Raw genomic sequence first — 14,067 nt, 5'->3', positions numbered from 1 at the left:
CCTCTCCTGTTGCGGAGCACAGGCTCTGGACGCGCAGGCTCAGTGGCCATGGCTCACGGGCCCAGCCGCTCCGCGGCATGTGGGATCCTCCCGGACCGGGGCACGAACCCGTGTCCCCCGCATTGGCAGGCAGACTCTCAACCGCTGCGCCACCAGGGAAGCCTGTACTACCCCATTTTATATAAGGGACTTGAGCATCCGCAGGTTTTAGTGTCCGTGAAGCGTCCTGGAACCAATCCCCCGCAGACACCAAGGGACAATTGTAGGCCCGGATATTCCCCTCCTCCTTTTCCCTCTCTCCCCCCATCCCGCCCCTACCTTGGGAAAGTTACTTTCACCTCTCTGAGCCTGTTTCCTCATCTGTGAAGTCTCTAATGGCCATGCCGACTTCCAGAGGAGTTGCACTGTTGAGATGGGATAACAGCCATCAAGTGTTTGGCTCCATGCGGGTTTCAGCCTTGGTGTCTGGGGACACTGTCCAAGCATTTTCTCACTGTCTGTCCCCGAGGAACCTTCCCACAAGCCTCGGAGGAAGCTGGCCCTGCGGTGGCCTAGAGAGGGCAGGACGTGTCCTGAAGTGAGACCTCGTGGGGAGGGCCAGAGCCTGGGCCGGCTGACCTCCAACCCTCACCTCTGTTCCCCCAGGGCTACGGCGTGTGCTCGGTGGGGCTGGAACGCCTGGCGTACGTCCTCGTGGCTTATAGCCTGGGTGCCTCGGCCGCCTCGGCGCTGGGCCTGCTGGGGCTGTGGCTGCCGCGCCCGGCGCCTCTGGTGGCCGGGGCCGGGCTGCACCTGCTGCTCACTGTCAGCCTGTTTTTCTGGGCCCCCGCGCCCCGGGTCCTGCAACACATCGGGGTCCTCTATGCAGTAGCCGTGCTCTGGGGTGTGGGCAGTGCCCTCAACAAGACGGGGCTTAGCAGTGAGTATAGCCGTGGGCCCTGGATGGCTGGGCAGGGGACCCTGGGTCTTCCTCAGGGCGGTTGCGGGGAGCACAGACATCCCAGGGACAGACATGGGGTTGATGGGCACACTGGAGGGCTGTTATGGGGTCCCGTGCACTTGGTGGAGGTAGGTGGGGATCCCCGTGTGCACTCTAGGGGTGGAAGGAAGTCCCGTGGACACTGCGGGGACAGATGAGGGCTGTGAACACCCTCGAGGCACGCCATGGACATCCTGTGGACCCCCAGGGTGGGCACGGGAGTCAGGGTGAGATCTTGTGGCTCCATGGGCTGGATGTGGGGCTCTGTGGACCCCTCTTAGGGACAGTGCAAAAAAACACATTGGGGATGCCTCGTTTCATACCAGGGGACAGGGCGCAGCCTGGCATAGTTTTCGTGACACTGGAAGCAGGTGTCAGGGTCTGTGCCCCAGGGAGCATGGGACGCAGCAGGTGGCCCTGTCCACACCCCAGGGGGAAAGTGCACATATGGCATTTTTATGGAGAGGAGCTGGAAGCAGGCTGTAAGATCCCAACCGCAACCTTCAGAGTAGCCGAGTCCAGGCCCCAAGTCCGGGCTGCTAGGGTGGAGGCACTGGGGCCTGGGGCCCTGCTTGCAGAAAGGAGGGGGTGGGACAGAGTTCATCTGTGGGATGCTCTGGGCCCACAGGTGAGCCTTTGCCAGTGACAGGCAGCTGGTACACATGGGTGCAGCCATTTGGGTCTCCCACATCGGCACCTGTTCTGATGGGCCGGTGCCGTTAGCAGTTTTGAGCATCACCCCTATATGGCATGGTGGAGGTCATGCCTGCTGCGGGCTGGGCAGGGGATGGTTCAGGCAACCTCAGCACCCAACATCCGAGAGAGAGAATCAGACACTATATCTGTCACAGGGGATGGAGCCCCACACCCTGGACCACACTGTCCTGGCTGTTTTGCCTCTGGACCTTGAGCCCATATGTCTGGACTTGGGCCAGACCCCAGCATCCTCTTCTGCCCAGCTCCGCTTACTCCCTCCTCTGATGCCCCACCCCCGGGGGGGGGGGGCTCCGTGTCCCTTCACACACCCCCATGGGGTACAGTCGCACTGCAGGACCTCAGGATGGGAGTGTCAATGTCCTGAGTGGCTGCCATGCAGGCTTTCTCCCATTAAAACCTCACAGCACAGCATATACGTGTCATCTCATTTCACAGATGAGAAAAGTGGCTCTGGGGAGTTCACTTACCCCGAGTCACCCACAGACCCAACATCTGAATCCACATCCCTGTGCCAACTCTCTCCACCTTTCAGTCCTGAGAGTGGAATCTGAGTCTCCTGATTCCCTGTCCGAGGCTCTTTCTGCCCCACCCAGGGGAGGATGCTTTGGGAAACAAATTCCTCCCTCCCAGCTTCAGGTTTGATTTGCAGAAAGCTTGTTGCTACAGCGATTTGCTCTCCCTGAGCCCTGGGTGAGGAAAAACAGCCCCTGCAGGCCTGGTACTGCATGCCTGGGGTTCGGAAGAAGGCAGGATGTGACTGCTCACAGAACTTCCCACTTCTGAGGCCACAGATGGGTCCCAGAGCAGGCCCGTTGCATCCCAGCAGGGGGGCCCACTGCTCCAGCCTCTGCTCAGCTCCCAGGCAGCGTGATAACCAGTGTGTACACTAGGGGGCCAGCCAGGACTGGTTTACAGCGGCTTTCTAGGCGCTCCTGCCAAGGGCTGGGACCAGCACAGGGCATCGGGGGTCACTAGTGGGAGAACAGCAGCTCTGGGCCCCAGCTGGCACCTCTCCCCTTTCTGCCCCGTCCTGCGCACCTGCAGCACTCCTGGGAATCCTGTACGAGGACAAGGAGAGGCAAGACTTCATCTTCACCATCTACCACTGGTGGCAGGCCATAGCCGTCTTCGCAGTCTACTTGGGCTCAAGCCTGCCCATGAAGGTGAGTGCCCCTCCCCCACTCGACCCCCTAGACAACAGAAACTTCCTGAGTGCCCGCCCTGGCCTCACAGCTCCTGAAGGGCACCACTGCCCCAGGCCAGGTCCTGGGCCAAGTCCACTGGGCGGCCCCACACCTATCACTGACTTATTACTTACCGCTTCCCCTCCTGCAGGCCTCAGTTTACCCATTTCTGAAAGGATTCACAGTTTGCTCTCTACTTGTGGGCACATCCCAGCCGCCTTGTGGGTAGTTTGGTAACCTGTTCTCTAGACGTTGGGCTCTGAGATGGATGCCGAGGGTCTGTCTCCCTTCTTGGCTCTCAGGGGTCCTCGTCCTCTGCTCTCACCTACTGGTGGGTCAGTTTAGCAGGTCCCGGCCAACTTTTTAAAAAATGAGATAGAATAGGGAATAGCAGGGATATGTGAATATGTGTGTACGTACTGAGTTATTTACAATTATTTCTGACTGCCTGTTACAGTCAAAACCTCTAAGAAGCATTACTTATGATCCCACATGTAAGGGACAGAGTAATCTAAGCTCTGGTAAGGGAGGGCCAGGCCTCCCTTCACATCTACCCTGTGAGGCAAAGGGATTACCATTACAGTTAGGGAAACCGAGGCCCTGATGGATAGGGTGACCATAAGGGACAGGGCTGGGCAGGAGGGTGCCCAGGAAGCATGGGTGGCGGGGCGGCTCCCAGGAGGAGGGAAGGACAGCAGAGGAGCTACGGGGCTCAAGTCCCAGATGGGGGTGGGCTTATCAGGGCGAGGGGCTGGGCGGGGAGGGCGCAGGACTGGCTGCCCGCAGGTCCACCGCATCCCTCCCTGTGTGCCCAGGCTAAGCTGACGGTGCTGCTGGTGACGCTGGTGGCGGCCGCAGCCTCGTACCTGTGGATGGAGCAGAAGCTGCGGCGGGGCGTGGTCCCGCGCCAGCCCCGCATCCCGCGGCCCCAGCACAAGGTGCGCGGCTACCGCTACCTGGAGGAGGACAACTCTGACGAGAGCGACACAGAGGGCGAGTGCGGCGGCGGCCGGGGGGACTGCGCGGAGGAGGAGGCGGGGCCCGTGGGGTCAGAGCCCGGCCCCAAACCAGCTGGTCTCTGCCGCCGGCCCTGCCCCTACGAACAGGCGCTGGGAGGCGATGGGCCCGAGGAGCAGTGAGGGGCCAAGCCTGATCGCCGGCCTCGGTTTAACGCGTCTCGGGTCGGGGCCCCTATGATTCAGCGCCAACTTCTGGAAAGACCCTTGGCCCATCCCGGGGTTCAGGAACGGCCCTCCCAGAGTCCCGGGCGTTTGGGATCCTCCCCGCAGCCCCCTCCAAGGGAGGGTGGGGCCTTGAGACCTCTTGGCCAGGCCCAGAGTGCCTAGGGACCGCACAGCCGAAACCCTCTTCCGACCCCAGGGGCCGCTCTCCACGACCCCCTACCGGGCCCAGCCCCGGGGCTGGGACCCCGCCAGTCCCATCCCAGCTCTCGGCTACAGGCCTGGGCCGTGTGCGTCGCCCGCTTTGCACATCCTATCCCCATGGTCCGCCAAGAGGTACGACTTTAAGAACATGAGCAATAAAGAGATTTGTGTATTGTCCTGATCCGGAAGTCTCCTGCCGTGGGAGGACATTGACCACCCGGGGTGTGTGCCTGGCTGACCCTGCCCATTGGGCGCTGTGGCCGTCTGCCTTGATCCGGGGGTGGGGGGGCGGGGTGGTCCCTTAAGCCCCGCCCACCAGGCTGTCCTGGCTCCCGGAGGCACCACCCCTCCCCACACCAGCCAGCTTTTGCCAGTCGCACCCGATCAGCTCAGGACAAAGAAGTCGCTCTGGGTGGTCTGTAGGGACCGCAGCGGAGTGTGATGGGGCTGCCAGTCCCTCGTCAGTCTAGAGGATGGGACGAAGTCCAGAAACCCAGGTCCCGCTGCCCCCTCCTCAAGCGTCCCCAGCCCTCCTGCCCACCCCCATCCTTTTTTTTTTTTTATCCCTTGGGACGCTTCTGCCCACAGCTCCCCAAGGGACTCCTTTGGGGGCCAAGTCCACTTCTGAGGCGAGTGCAGGTCACCCCGTGTCCAGTGTGGGCCTGGGACATAGATGTCTGAGCCCAGGTAAACTTGGCTACTGATGTCTCTGGGCTACAGCCTCAGCTGTGATGCCCATGAGGGATGCAGAGGCTGGTGGGAGGGTCCGACCCCTACAGCCCGAGGGCGCCCCCCACCGTGGGGAGAGGGAACTGAGGTCCCACTGTGAAGAGCTTTGAACGGTGGGGTGAGGACAGGCAAGGGGGCCACAGGAGAGTCCTGGAGCCCCCAACTGCGCCCCAGATCCGTACCACCAAAGCTGGGGGCCACACCATTCCTCACTCACACACCCTCCACCCCTGGCTGACTGCCAGACCCTGGTCTACACCCACTTCAGCGTCAGGTCTCCTAGATTCTTCCACCTGTAAACGGCGGCCCCCTCTCTCGTCTGCCTCATACAGTCCTCCTGAGTTTGGTTCCAGCAGCCTCAGCGGGGGCCCCGGAGCCAGGCTCTGCGACCTCAGGCAGGGGGTCGGCCCATCTGAGCCACAGTTTCCTCCTCGGTAAAGTGTATCTGTGGTAGCACCGATGTCCCCAGGCCCTGCAGGAAACTCACAAGGGCACAGAGGATATCGGAGTTTTTCTAAAGTTTGGACGTCTACCCACTCTGAGCAAATTACTAGGTTCAGGTGGTCCACAGTTTCACTGTTAGATCACACCACGATCCTTTCATGTCATGTCTTTGAGAAGCTGGGTTTCCTGTGGTTGGGGGATAAAAAGTGAAAATCACTGTGGAATAGGAGGTGAGGCCGGGGGTCTCCAGTCTGATTCCAAGGTTTGAGAAGCTGGCCCGGTGCACACGGCCAATTAGTAAGTCGTGGTGGTTATTAAGGAATGAAATAAACACCGTTTTTCTTTCTCTTGGTGTGTGTTACATTTTCTAAGTGACTACTAAGTTATTAGAGCCTAAGTACTTATTGGTTGGACCTAAAATAACTCACAAATAGAACAGTTAGATATTTCTTTTGGCCTAGGAGCACCATGAAAAAACTCCTGAGACACTGAGGGTTCCATGAACAGGGCAAGTTTGGCTCTTGTTAGCCCAGGGCTGGCGCAGAGTAACTTACAGTGAGTCCCTTGTTGGACCCCGTGCCTCCACCCCCCACCTTGTCCAGAGAACCGGCGGGATCCTTTTTGGACCCAGCCTAGGGAAGGTGATTAAACCTATGGTCTGTGATGCCTGGGAAGGGAACCCCCAGGGTCTGCTGCGAACCAACATGAACTAATTGCCAAGTTGTTTTTGGCAGATTCGGGGGTCTTGCAGTCATGGGGGACCGTGAAGGCCATAGGTCTCCTCTCCCCAGCCTCCCTACCAGGTGGTCTCTAGACTCAGACAGATGAAGGGCTGAAAACTGCCTGCCTCATACACAGACTTTCAGTGACAAACAGACCAAGATTGGTCACGTGGTGTGACCAGCACTCTGTCCTTCCCGTTCCCCACCAGCCTCTGGCATGGAACGGAACTTCTCTGACGGCAGATGTGGCAACATCCTCCTGGCAGGATTCCAGCTAAATTCCAGTCAGAGATGGGCAACCAGATGCTTGGGCAATAGGCCTGTGAATGCAGGGCAGGGTGCCATTTGGAAGCGTGTGGGCCCCTGGGCATGCCGGGCAAGGTGGGGGAGGGGATGAGGATGGTTCTACAACTGGTCTCGTTTCAGAGTCATTTCCGGTGATGAGCAAATGAAAGCGTGGCCCAGGCACACGGAGGGAGCGTGGCTTCTGCTCACATGCCTCACACCAAGCTAAGTTCCCCATCAGAAGACTCCATACCTCCTCTCGCTGCTCCTGGCACACGGACAAGACCCACAGACAGACACATGTAACAGGCCACACCCATGACAAGCAACACACACACACACACCCAGGACAAGCAGGGTAACTGTCACCGCCGCAAGCCCCAACAGGCCGGTTCTTTTGGAAAGCCTAATTAAGCCATCAGATGTGAATGATGGAGCCCCTTGGCAGCTCCGGGCCTGGTTGTAAAGTATGACATTGATGTCTCTGTCACCTCTGGATAAGGCGACCGGGCAGAGGTCTGGACTCCAAAGTGGAAGATCAGACTCTGTGTCATGGTCTCAGTTTCTGTGATTTCGTCAATCTTCCCCAGGGTAATTTTATTTTATCTTTTTTTTTTTTTTAAGTGAACACTTTTGTGACAGTTAGTACATTCACAATGTTGGTATTGAATGTATTTTTTTTAATATTTATTTATTTGGTAGTGCTGGGTCTTAGTTGCAGCATGCAGACTCCTTAGTTGTGGCATGAGAACTCTTAGTTGCAGCATGCACGTGGGATCTAGTTTCCTGACCAGAGATCGAACCCAGGCCCCCTGCATTGGGAGCGTGGGGTCTTAACCACTGTGCCACCAGGGAAGTCCTTGCACCAGGGTAATTTCAAAATTATCTGATTCCAAGACTCTACAGTGTAAGATTTTAACTATCTTTAACTTCTCAATGACGTGTTAGAGAGCCTGAAAAGTCTCCTGCTAGAAACACCTAGAGATCCTGGATCAGAAACAAATTGATTTTCAAATACATAGCTGAGCTCTCAAGAAAGTAAGCAGTCGCCCAGGGGGAGGGGCTGGGCTCTGAGACCAAAAGATGGCCAACTGAGTATTTCAGACATGAGCAGGGTGCCCCGATACGTGGCAGCGTCCCAGACCCAAGACATACTGAAGGAATAGGCAGAAGGCTGAGCAGCGGTTCCTGTGTAACCGCCTGGGTTTAAAGATCTGAGGAGGTGGAAGGCCTGGACTTGGAATAGGCGGGTGGGGGCTTGCTTAATATCTGCATATTCAGGACTTGGGAGCACCTCCTACTGGAAGACACTTTATGATGTGCTGATTTTGATTCTTACCTGTACTGTGAGAAATTTGCGTTAGAATTGTTAATTATGCATTTTGTGTTTTTGATAATTTTTTTTTTTTTTTGCCACACTACACAGCTTGTGGGATCTTAGTTCCCCGACCAGGGATCGAACCCGTGCCCCTGCAATGGAAGCTCGGACTCCTAACCACTGGACCGCCAGGGAAGTCCGTATTTTTGATAAATTCTGCAACTTAGGTTGATCTATGTCAGCAGGATACCCAAAGCAAAAGTCGATATTTAGAGGGTCTTAGGGTTTATATTTAGGGGGTCAGTCTGGTCTCCATCCCTTACAGGATGCGGAGCAAGCTTGTGAACGTAGACATTTTCCTGAGGGTATTGTTCAGGCTATGAGCCTTTTATGAGAAGGTGAGACCTTCTGATAGTTGTTGAAGTTTCAAAATTTGGCACACGGGCAAATCCTTTTGTGTTGGATATTACGGCTTATGAGGCAACAGATGTTGTGGTTTTGCTTTTAGAGACAGCCAACCCATCAGCACAGCCCAGGAGTCAGGAGAAGTGCGCACGAGGCCCCGGCTGGTCAGGGTCCTGCTCCGGTGCTAACAGTAGCACCCGCTTCGTCCAGCTGAGCTGCCCCGTGTTGATCAGGGAAGGCCCACGAGAGAGGGAACCGCTGCTCTCAGTCAGCCCCTTTCTTGTTTACTCACTTATTCCTAGGGGACCCCAAAGTGGTTAACGACTCTGGGACAGGGGTGGCCTCGCCCAGCATCATAGTCTCGGGCAAGGGACCAAGGGCGGGGGTGGGGATGGGGAAGGGGTGGGGCGAGACTCTGCCAGATGACCCAGGTCTGGCTTTATCCTAAAGATGTCGTCTTTACTGTAGCAAGGAAGCTTCTGTGGCCCACCTTCCTGACCTAAGACATAGGCGCAACTGTCCGAAAGGTCATCAGGTCAGAACCAGCGAGCTGTTATGTAAACAGAAGTTTTATATGCGCTGGGGAACCAAAAAAATTTCTTGCGAGACTTGCTCTATTACGATACTTGCTTCCTTGTGGGGTGTGGAACAGAACCTGCAGGGTCTCCGAGGTCTGCCTGTAGGTGATGGTACGGCTGGTCAAGCTCATACCCAAGACAAGGCCAAGCCAAGGTCAACCCGACTGGTTTGGCTGGTAAAGGCACAATGAGCCACTTTTAGATTCAAGGCATATTATTTCCATGGACAGTGAAAAGGAGAATAAGCCCAAGGTGCCAGCCCCTGGAGGTCCTTGTCACTCGCTCCGAGCTCAAGGGGCCCAGACTGCGAGGCTGCTGTGGGAGACCCTGCAGCTGGGGAGCTGATTCTAGACCACTGCTGAGTGCCTTTTTATCCTGTGCTTTCTTCTGAGGAGGGCAGCAGAAAGCCTCAGGCCTCATCAGACTGGAGGTGATAAGAAGCTCTCAGGACAGCCTCCAAGGTGGGTAGGTGGGCGAGAGGCAGACGGCCTCGCAGCAGCTCCCACAGGCCTCCCACCCTCTGGAGTCCTGGTGGATTATAGCTTCCTGCCAAGACTCAGATGAGCTGCGGTTCAGGCCTCTGCCTGTGTGGCCCGTGTGGACATGTGCGGGTCACTGGGGCGCAATGGAACCTTGAGGGCTTGTGCCCAGGTGGGCTCCATTTATGACGAGCAGACTTCTGAGAACTTGTATAATTAGGTTTCTTTTTTCCTTTTTTTTAAAATTGAAGTATAGTTGATTTATGATATTGTATTAGTTTCAGGTGAACAACCACAGTGATTCAGTATTTTTTGCAGATTATATTCCATTATAGGTCATTACAAGGTAATGGGTGTAATTCCCTATGCTATACAATAAATCTTTGTTGCTCATCTACTTGGTATAGAGTAGTTTGTATCTATTAATCCCATACCCTTAATTTGCCCCCCCGCCTTCCCTCTTTGGTAACCCCAAGTGTGTTTTCTATGTCTGTGAGTCTGTTTTGCATATACATTCGTTTGTATTATTTTTTAGATTCCACGTGTAAGTGATATCATATAATATTTGTCTTTGACTTATTTCACTGAGCATAATACCAAGTCCATCCATGTTGCTGCAAATGGCAGTAGTTCATTCTTTTTTATGGCCGAGTCATATTCTATCGTATGTGTATATATATATATATATATATATATATATATACACACCAAATCTTTTTTTTTAAATTTATTTATTTTTGGCTGCGTTGGGTCTTTGTTACTGCCCGGGCTTTCTCCAGTTGTGGCAAGCAGGGGCTACTCTTGGTTGCAGTGCATGGGCTTCTCATTGCAGTGGCTTCCCTTGTTGTGGAGCACAGGCTCTAGGCGTGTGGGCTTCAGTAGTTGTGGCACGTGGGCCCAGTAGTTGTGGCTCACGGGCTCTAGAGCTCAAGCTCAGTAGTGTGGTGCACGGGCCTGGTTGCTCCGCACCATGTGGGATTCTCCCCGACCAGGGCTCGAACCCGTGTCCCCTGCACTGGCAGGTGGATTCTTAACCACTGTGCCACCAGGGAAGCCCTGTTTGTTTTTTTTTTGATAAATTTATTTAGTTATTTATTTATGGCTGCATTCGGTCTTTGTCACGGTGCATGGGCTTCTCATTGCAGTGGCTTCTCTTGTTGTGGAGCACAGGCTCTAGGCGCACAGGCTTCAGTAGTTGTGGCATGCGGTCTCCGTAGCTGTGGCTCGCAGGCTCTAGAGCACAGGCTCAGTAGTTGTGGCACATGGGCTTAGTTGCTCCGCGGCATGTGGGATCTTCCCGGACCAGGGCTCAAACCTGTGTCTCCTGCATTGGCAGATGGATTCTTAACCACTGCGCCACCAGGGAAGTCCCACCATGCTGTTTTGATTTCTGTCGCTTTGTAGTATAGTCTGAAGCCTGGGCGGGTTATACCTTCAGCTGTGTTCTTTTTTCTCAGGATTGCTTTGGCAACTCATGGTGTTTTGTGGTTCCATATAAACGTTAGGATTATTTGTTCTAGTTCTGTGAAAAATGTCTTGGGTATTTTGATAGGGATTGCATTAAGTCTGTAGATTGCTTTGGGTAGTGTGGCCATGTTAATAATATTGATTCTTCCAATCCAAGAGCAAGGGATATCTTTCCATTTCTTTGAGTCATCTTCAATTTCCTTCATCAATGCTTTATAGTTTTCGGTGTACAGTTCTTTCACTTCCTTGGTTAAGTTTATTCCTGGGTATTTTATTCTCTTTGATGTGACTTTACATGGGATTTTTTTTAACTTTCTCTTTCGATGTTTCATTATTAGTGTATAGAAAAGCAACAGATTTCTGAATCTGTATCATGAATCTTGTATCCTGCTTGTATAAATAGTTTTCATGAAATTTGTAAATGGGAATATGTCACCTCAAAAATCCAAGTAGGAAAAAAAAAATCCAAGTAGGCCTAAGAAATATTATTAGAAAACTCTTTAATAAGCATTTGGGGGAACTCCCTGGTGGTCCAGTAGTTAAGACTCCACGCTTTCACTGCTGAGGGCTTTGGTTCAATCTCTGGTCAGGGAACTACGATCCTGCAAGCCACACAGCGCAGCCAGAAAAAAAAAAAAAAAAAAAAAAAGCATTTGGACACTTCTGTGGAAAGTGTTGTCAATAAAATGTCACACTTGGATTCTGCGGACAACTACATGTGACCGAGGGTCTGTCTGCATGGATTTCATGCCACAGCTGGGCTCTTCAGGTATCCTGGGGAGTGGAACACAGGTGTACCGTGCCTGGTCCAAGGTGAATGCAAATTGCTGAGGGTGACGGTGTGCCACACGGGAGAGCCCCGATTGAACAGTGGGGCCTCCAAGAAGGTTAACAGGGTAATCCCTTAGCCCTCTCTGCTGGAGCTCCACACAGAGAAGGACTTACCTCAGAAAGAACTGTGGGTGTACCTTTCATCACATGGACTGAACTTCAGTGAGAGTCACAGAATTCCCACAAAGTTTTTGAGAAATTTCGCCAGCTTGGACTGAAAGGACGCAGACAGTTCAAAACAAAAAGAGGCCATCAGAACCCTGCCGAATCCATCAAATTCTACCGGCAGGAAGTAGGCTGAGAAAACCACTCAGCTGCAAACACATGCTTCCTTTCATGAAAAAGGAAGGACTCAGACGACCAGGACCCAGAGAGCAGAGCCAAGAGCCATGGAGAATTCTTCCCAAACCTTGGAAGCTGATCAAAGAACTTCCAGCATGTTCCTGGCTGGATTGCAGAATTGCTTTGGACCATGGGACTTCCTGGTGGTCTAGTGAGTAAGACTCCATGATCCCAATGCAGGGGTCCCGGTTTCGATCCCTGGTGGGGGAACTAGATTCTGCATGCATGCCACAACTAAGAAGTCTGCACGCCTCAACTAAATATCCTGCATGCCACAACTAAGACCTGGCACAGCCAAAATAAATAAATAAAAATAAATAAATATTTAAAAAAAAAAGAATTGCTTTGGACCAGTCTGGTCCACTGTGCCTCACATTTTCTCCCTCTTTTAACGGGAATGTCTATGGCAGTTATCCTGCACTGAGGTTATAAGACTGCAGTCAAGGCATCAGCCAGAATTCCAGGCATCTCAGGGCTCAGATGGGAGTAAACAAGAGAAGAAGGAGAAAGAGCATGAGCCGATGGAACAATAGTCTTTTAAGTTTCATGGAAACAAAATTCAAATAACACGCAACTCACCATTTTAAAGTTGCAATTCAGTGGCATTTTCTGCATTTGTGATATTATGCAATCCATACCCCTCTCTAGTTTCAAAACATTTTCGTCACCACTAGATGAACACCCTGTACCCATTCAGCAATCACTCCCCATTTTTCCTGTCCCCAGACCTTGGCAGCCAACAGCCTGCTTTCTGTCTCTATGGCTTTGCCTATTCTAGACATTTCATGTAAAAGGAAGCATGCAGTATGTTTGGTATCTGTTTTTTTCCACTTAACATAATGTTTTCAAGTTTCGCCCATATCGTAGCACATGTATCACTACTTCATTTAAAAAAAATAGACTTTATTTTTTATCGCAGTTTTAAGTTCACAGCAAAACTTCATTCCTTTCTATGGCAGAATAATATTCTATTGTATGGCTATACCATATTTGGTTTATCCATTCATCCATTGATGGACATTTGGGTTGTTTCCATATTTTGGCTGCTGTGAATAATGCTTCCATGAACATTTATGAACAAATATTTGTTTGAACACCTGTTTTCAGTTTTGGGGGGTATACACCTAGGAATGGAATTGCTTAGTCGTGTGGTATCTATGTTAAACTTTTTGAGAAACTTGCAAACTGTTTTCCAAAGCAGACGCACCATTTTATATTCTCACCAGCGATGTATGAAGATTCTAATGTCTACACATCCCAACCAAGACTTGTTATTTTCTGTTTTTATGGGGTTTTATTGTTGTCATCTCATTATAGCTATCCTAATGGGGGTGAAGTGGTATCTTATTGTGGTTTTGATTTGCATTTCCATAATGATCAATGAGGTTAGACGTCTTTCCATATGCTTTTTGGTCATTTGTACATCTTCTTTGGAGAAATGTCTATTCAAGTACTTTGTCCATATTTAAATTGGGTTGTTTGCCTTTTTGTTGCTGACTTGTGAGAGTTCTTCATATATTCTAGATATAGAACCCTTACCAGATATAGGAATTGCAAATATTTTCTCCCATTCTGTAGGTTGTCTTTTCCCTTTCTTAATAATGTCCTTTGATGCGCAAAAGCTTTAAATTTTTGTGAAGCCCAATTTATCTATTTGCTCTTTTGTTATTCGTGCTTTTGGTGTCAAATTTAAGAATCCATTGTCAAATCCAAGGTCATGAAGATTCACCCCTATGTTTTCTTTTTTTAAGTAGCGTGCAATATTTTTCCCACTGTATTCTCTCTCTCTTTTTTAGAAGTTTTATTTTCTTTTATTAATTAATTTATTTATGTATTTATTATTTTTATTTTTGGCTGCGTTGGGTCTTAGTTGCAGCACCCGGGATCTTCTCTGCAGTGTGCGGGCTTCTCTCTAGTTGTGGTGTGTGAGGTTTTCTTTCTCTAGCTGAGGCACGTGGGCTCAGTAGTTGCGGCGCACAGGCTTAGTTGACCCGTGGCACGTGGGATCTTAGTTCCCCGACCAGGGAACCTGCGTCCCCTGCATTGGAAGGCAGATTCTTTACCACTGGACCACCAGGGGAGTCCCCCCATCCCTATGTTTTCTTCTAAGAGTTTTATTGTTTTAGCTCCCATACTAGGTTGTTGACACATTTTGAGTTAATTTTTATACGTGGAGTGAGGTAGGTATTCAGCTTCTTTGGC

The 14,067-nt window shown here is 51.8% G+C and overlaps 1 protein-coding gene across 2 annotated transcripts in view; it reads left to right on the top strand.

Annotated features, from left to right (window-relative positions):
* The window catches only part of UNC93B1 (unc-93B1 regulator of TLR signaling), a 10,505-nt gene extending 6,059 nt beyond the window's left edge, over positions 1–4,446 (top strand). For both annotated transcript variants that reach the window (XM_027090866.1, XM_027090867.1), the window contains exons 9-11: positions 646–919; positions 2,741–2,859; positions 3,696–4,446. In XM_027090866.1, coding sequence (XP_026946667.1) covers positions 646–919; positions 2,741–2,859; positions 3,696–4,019 — 717 coding nt within the window. In that variant the 3' untranslated portion in view covers positions 4,020–4,446. The remainder of the gene's footprint in view (positions 1–645; positions 920–2,740; positions 2,860–3,695) is intronic.
* The last annotated feature ends 9,621 nt before the right edge of the window (positions 4,447–14,067 follow it).

This window comes from Aethalodelphis obliquidens, unplaced genomic scaffold (assembly GCF_003676395.1).
Source record: "Aethalodelphis obliquidens isolate GAN/ISIS:26980383/991018 unplaced genomic scaffold, ASM367639v1 scaffold69, whole genome shotgun sequence".
Taxonomy (NCBI): domain Eukaryota; kingdom Metazoa; phylum Chordata; class Mammalia; order Artiodactyla; family Delphinidae; genus Aethalodelphis; species Aethalodelphis obliquidens.
Note: the sequence above shows the minus strand (reverse complement) of the source record. Positions and strands in the feature narration are given on the sequence as shown.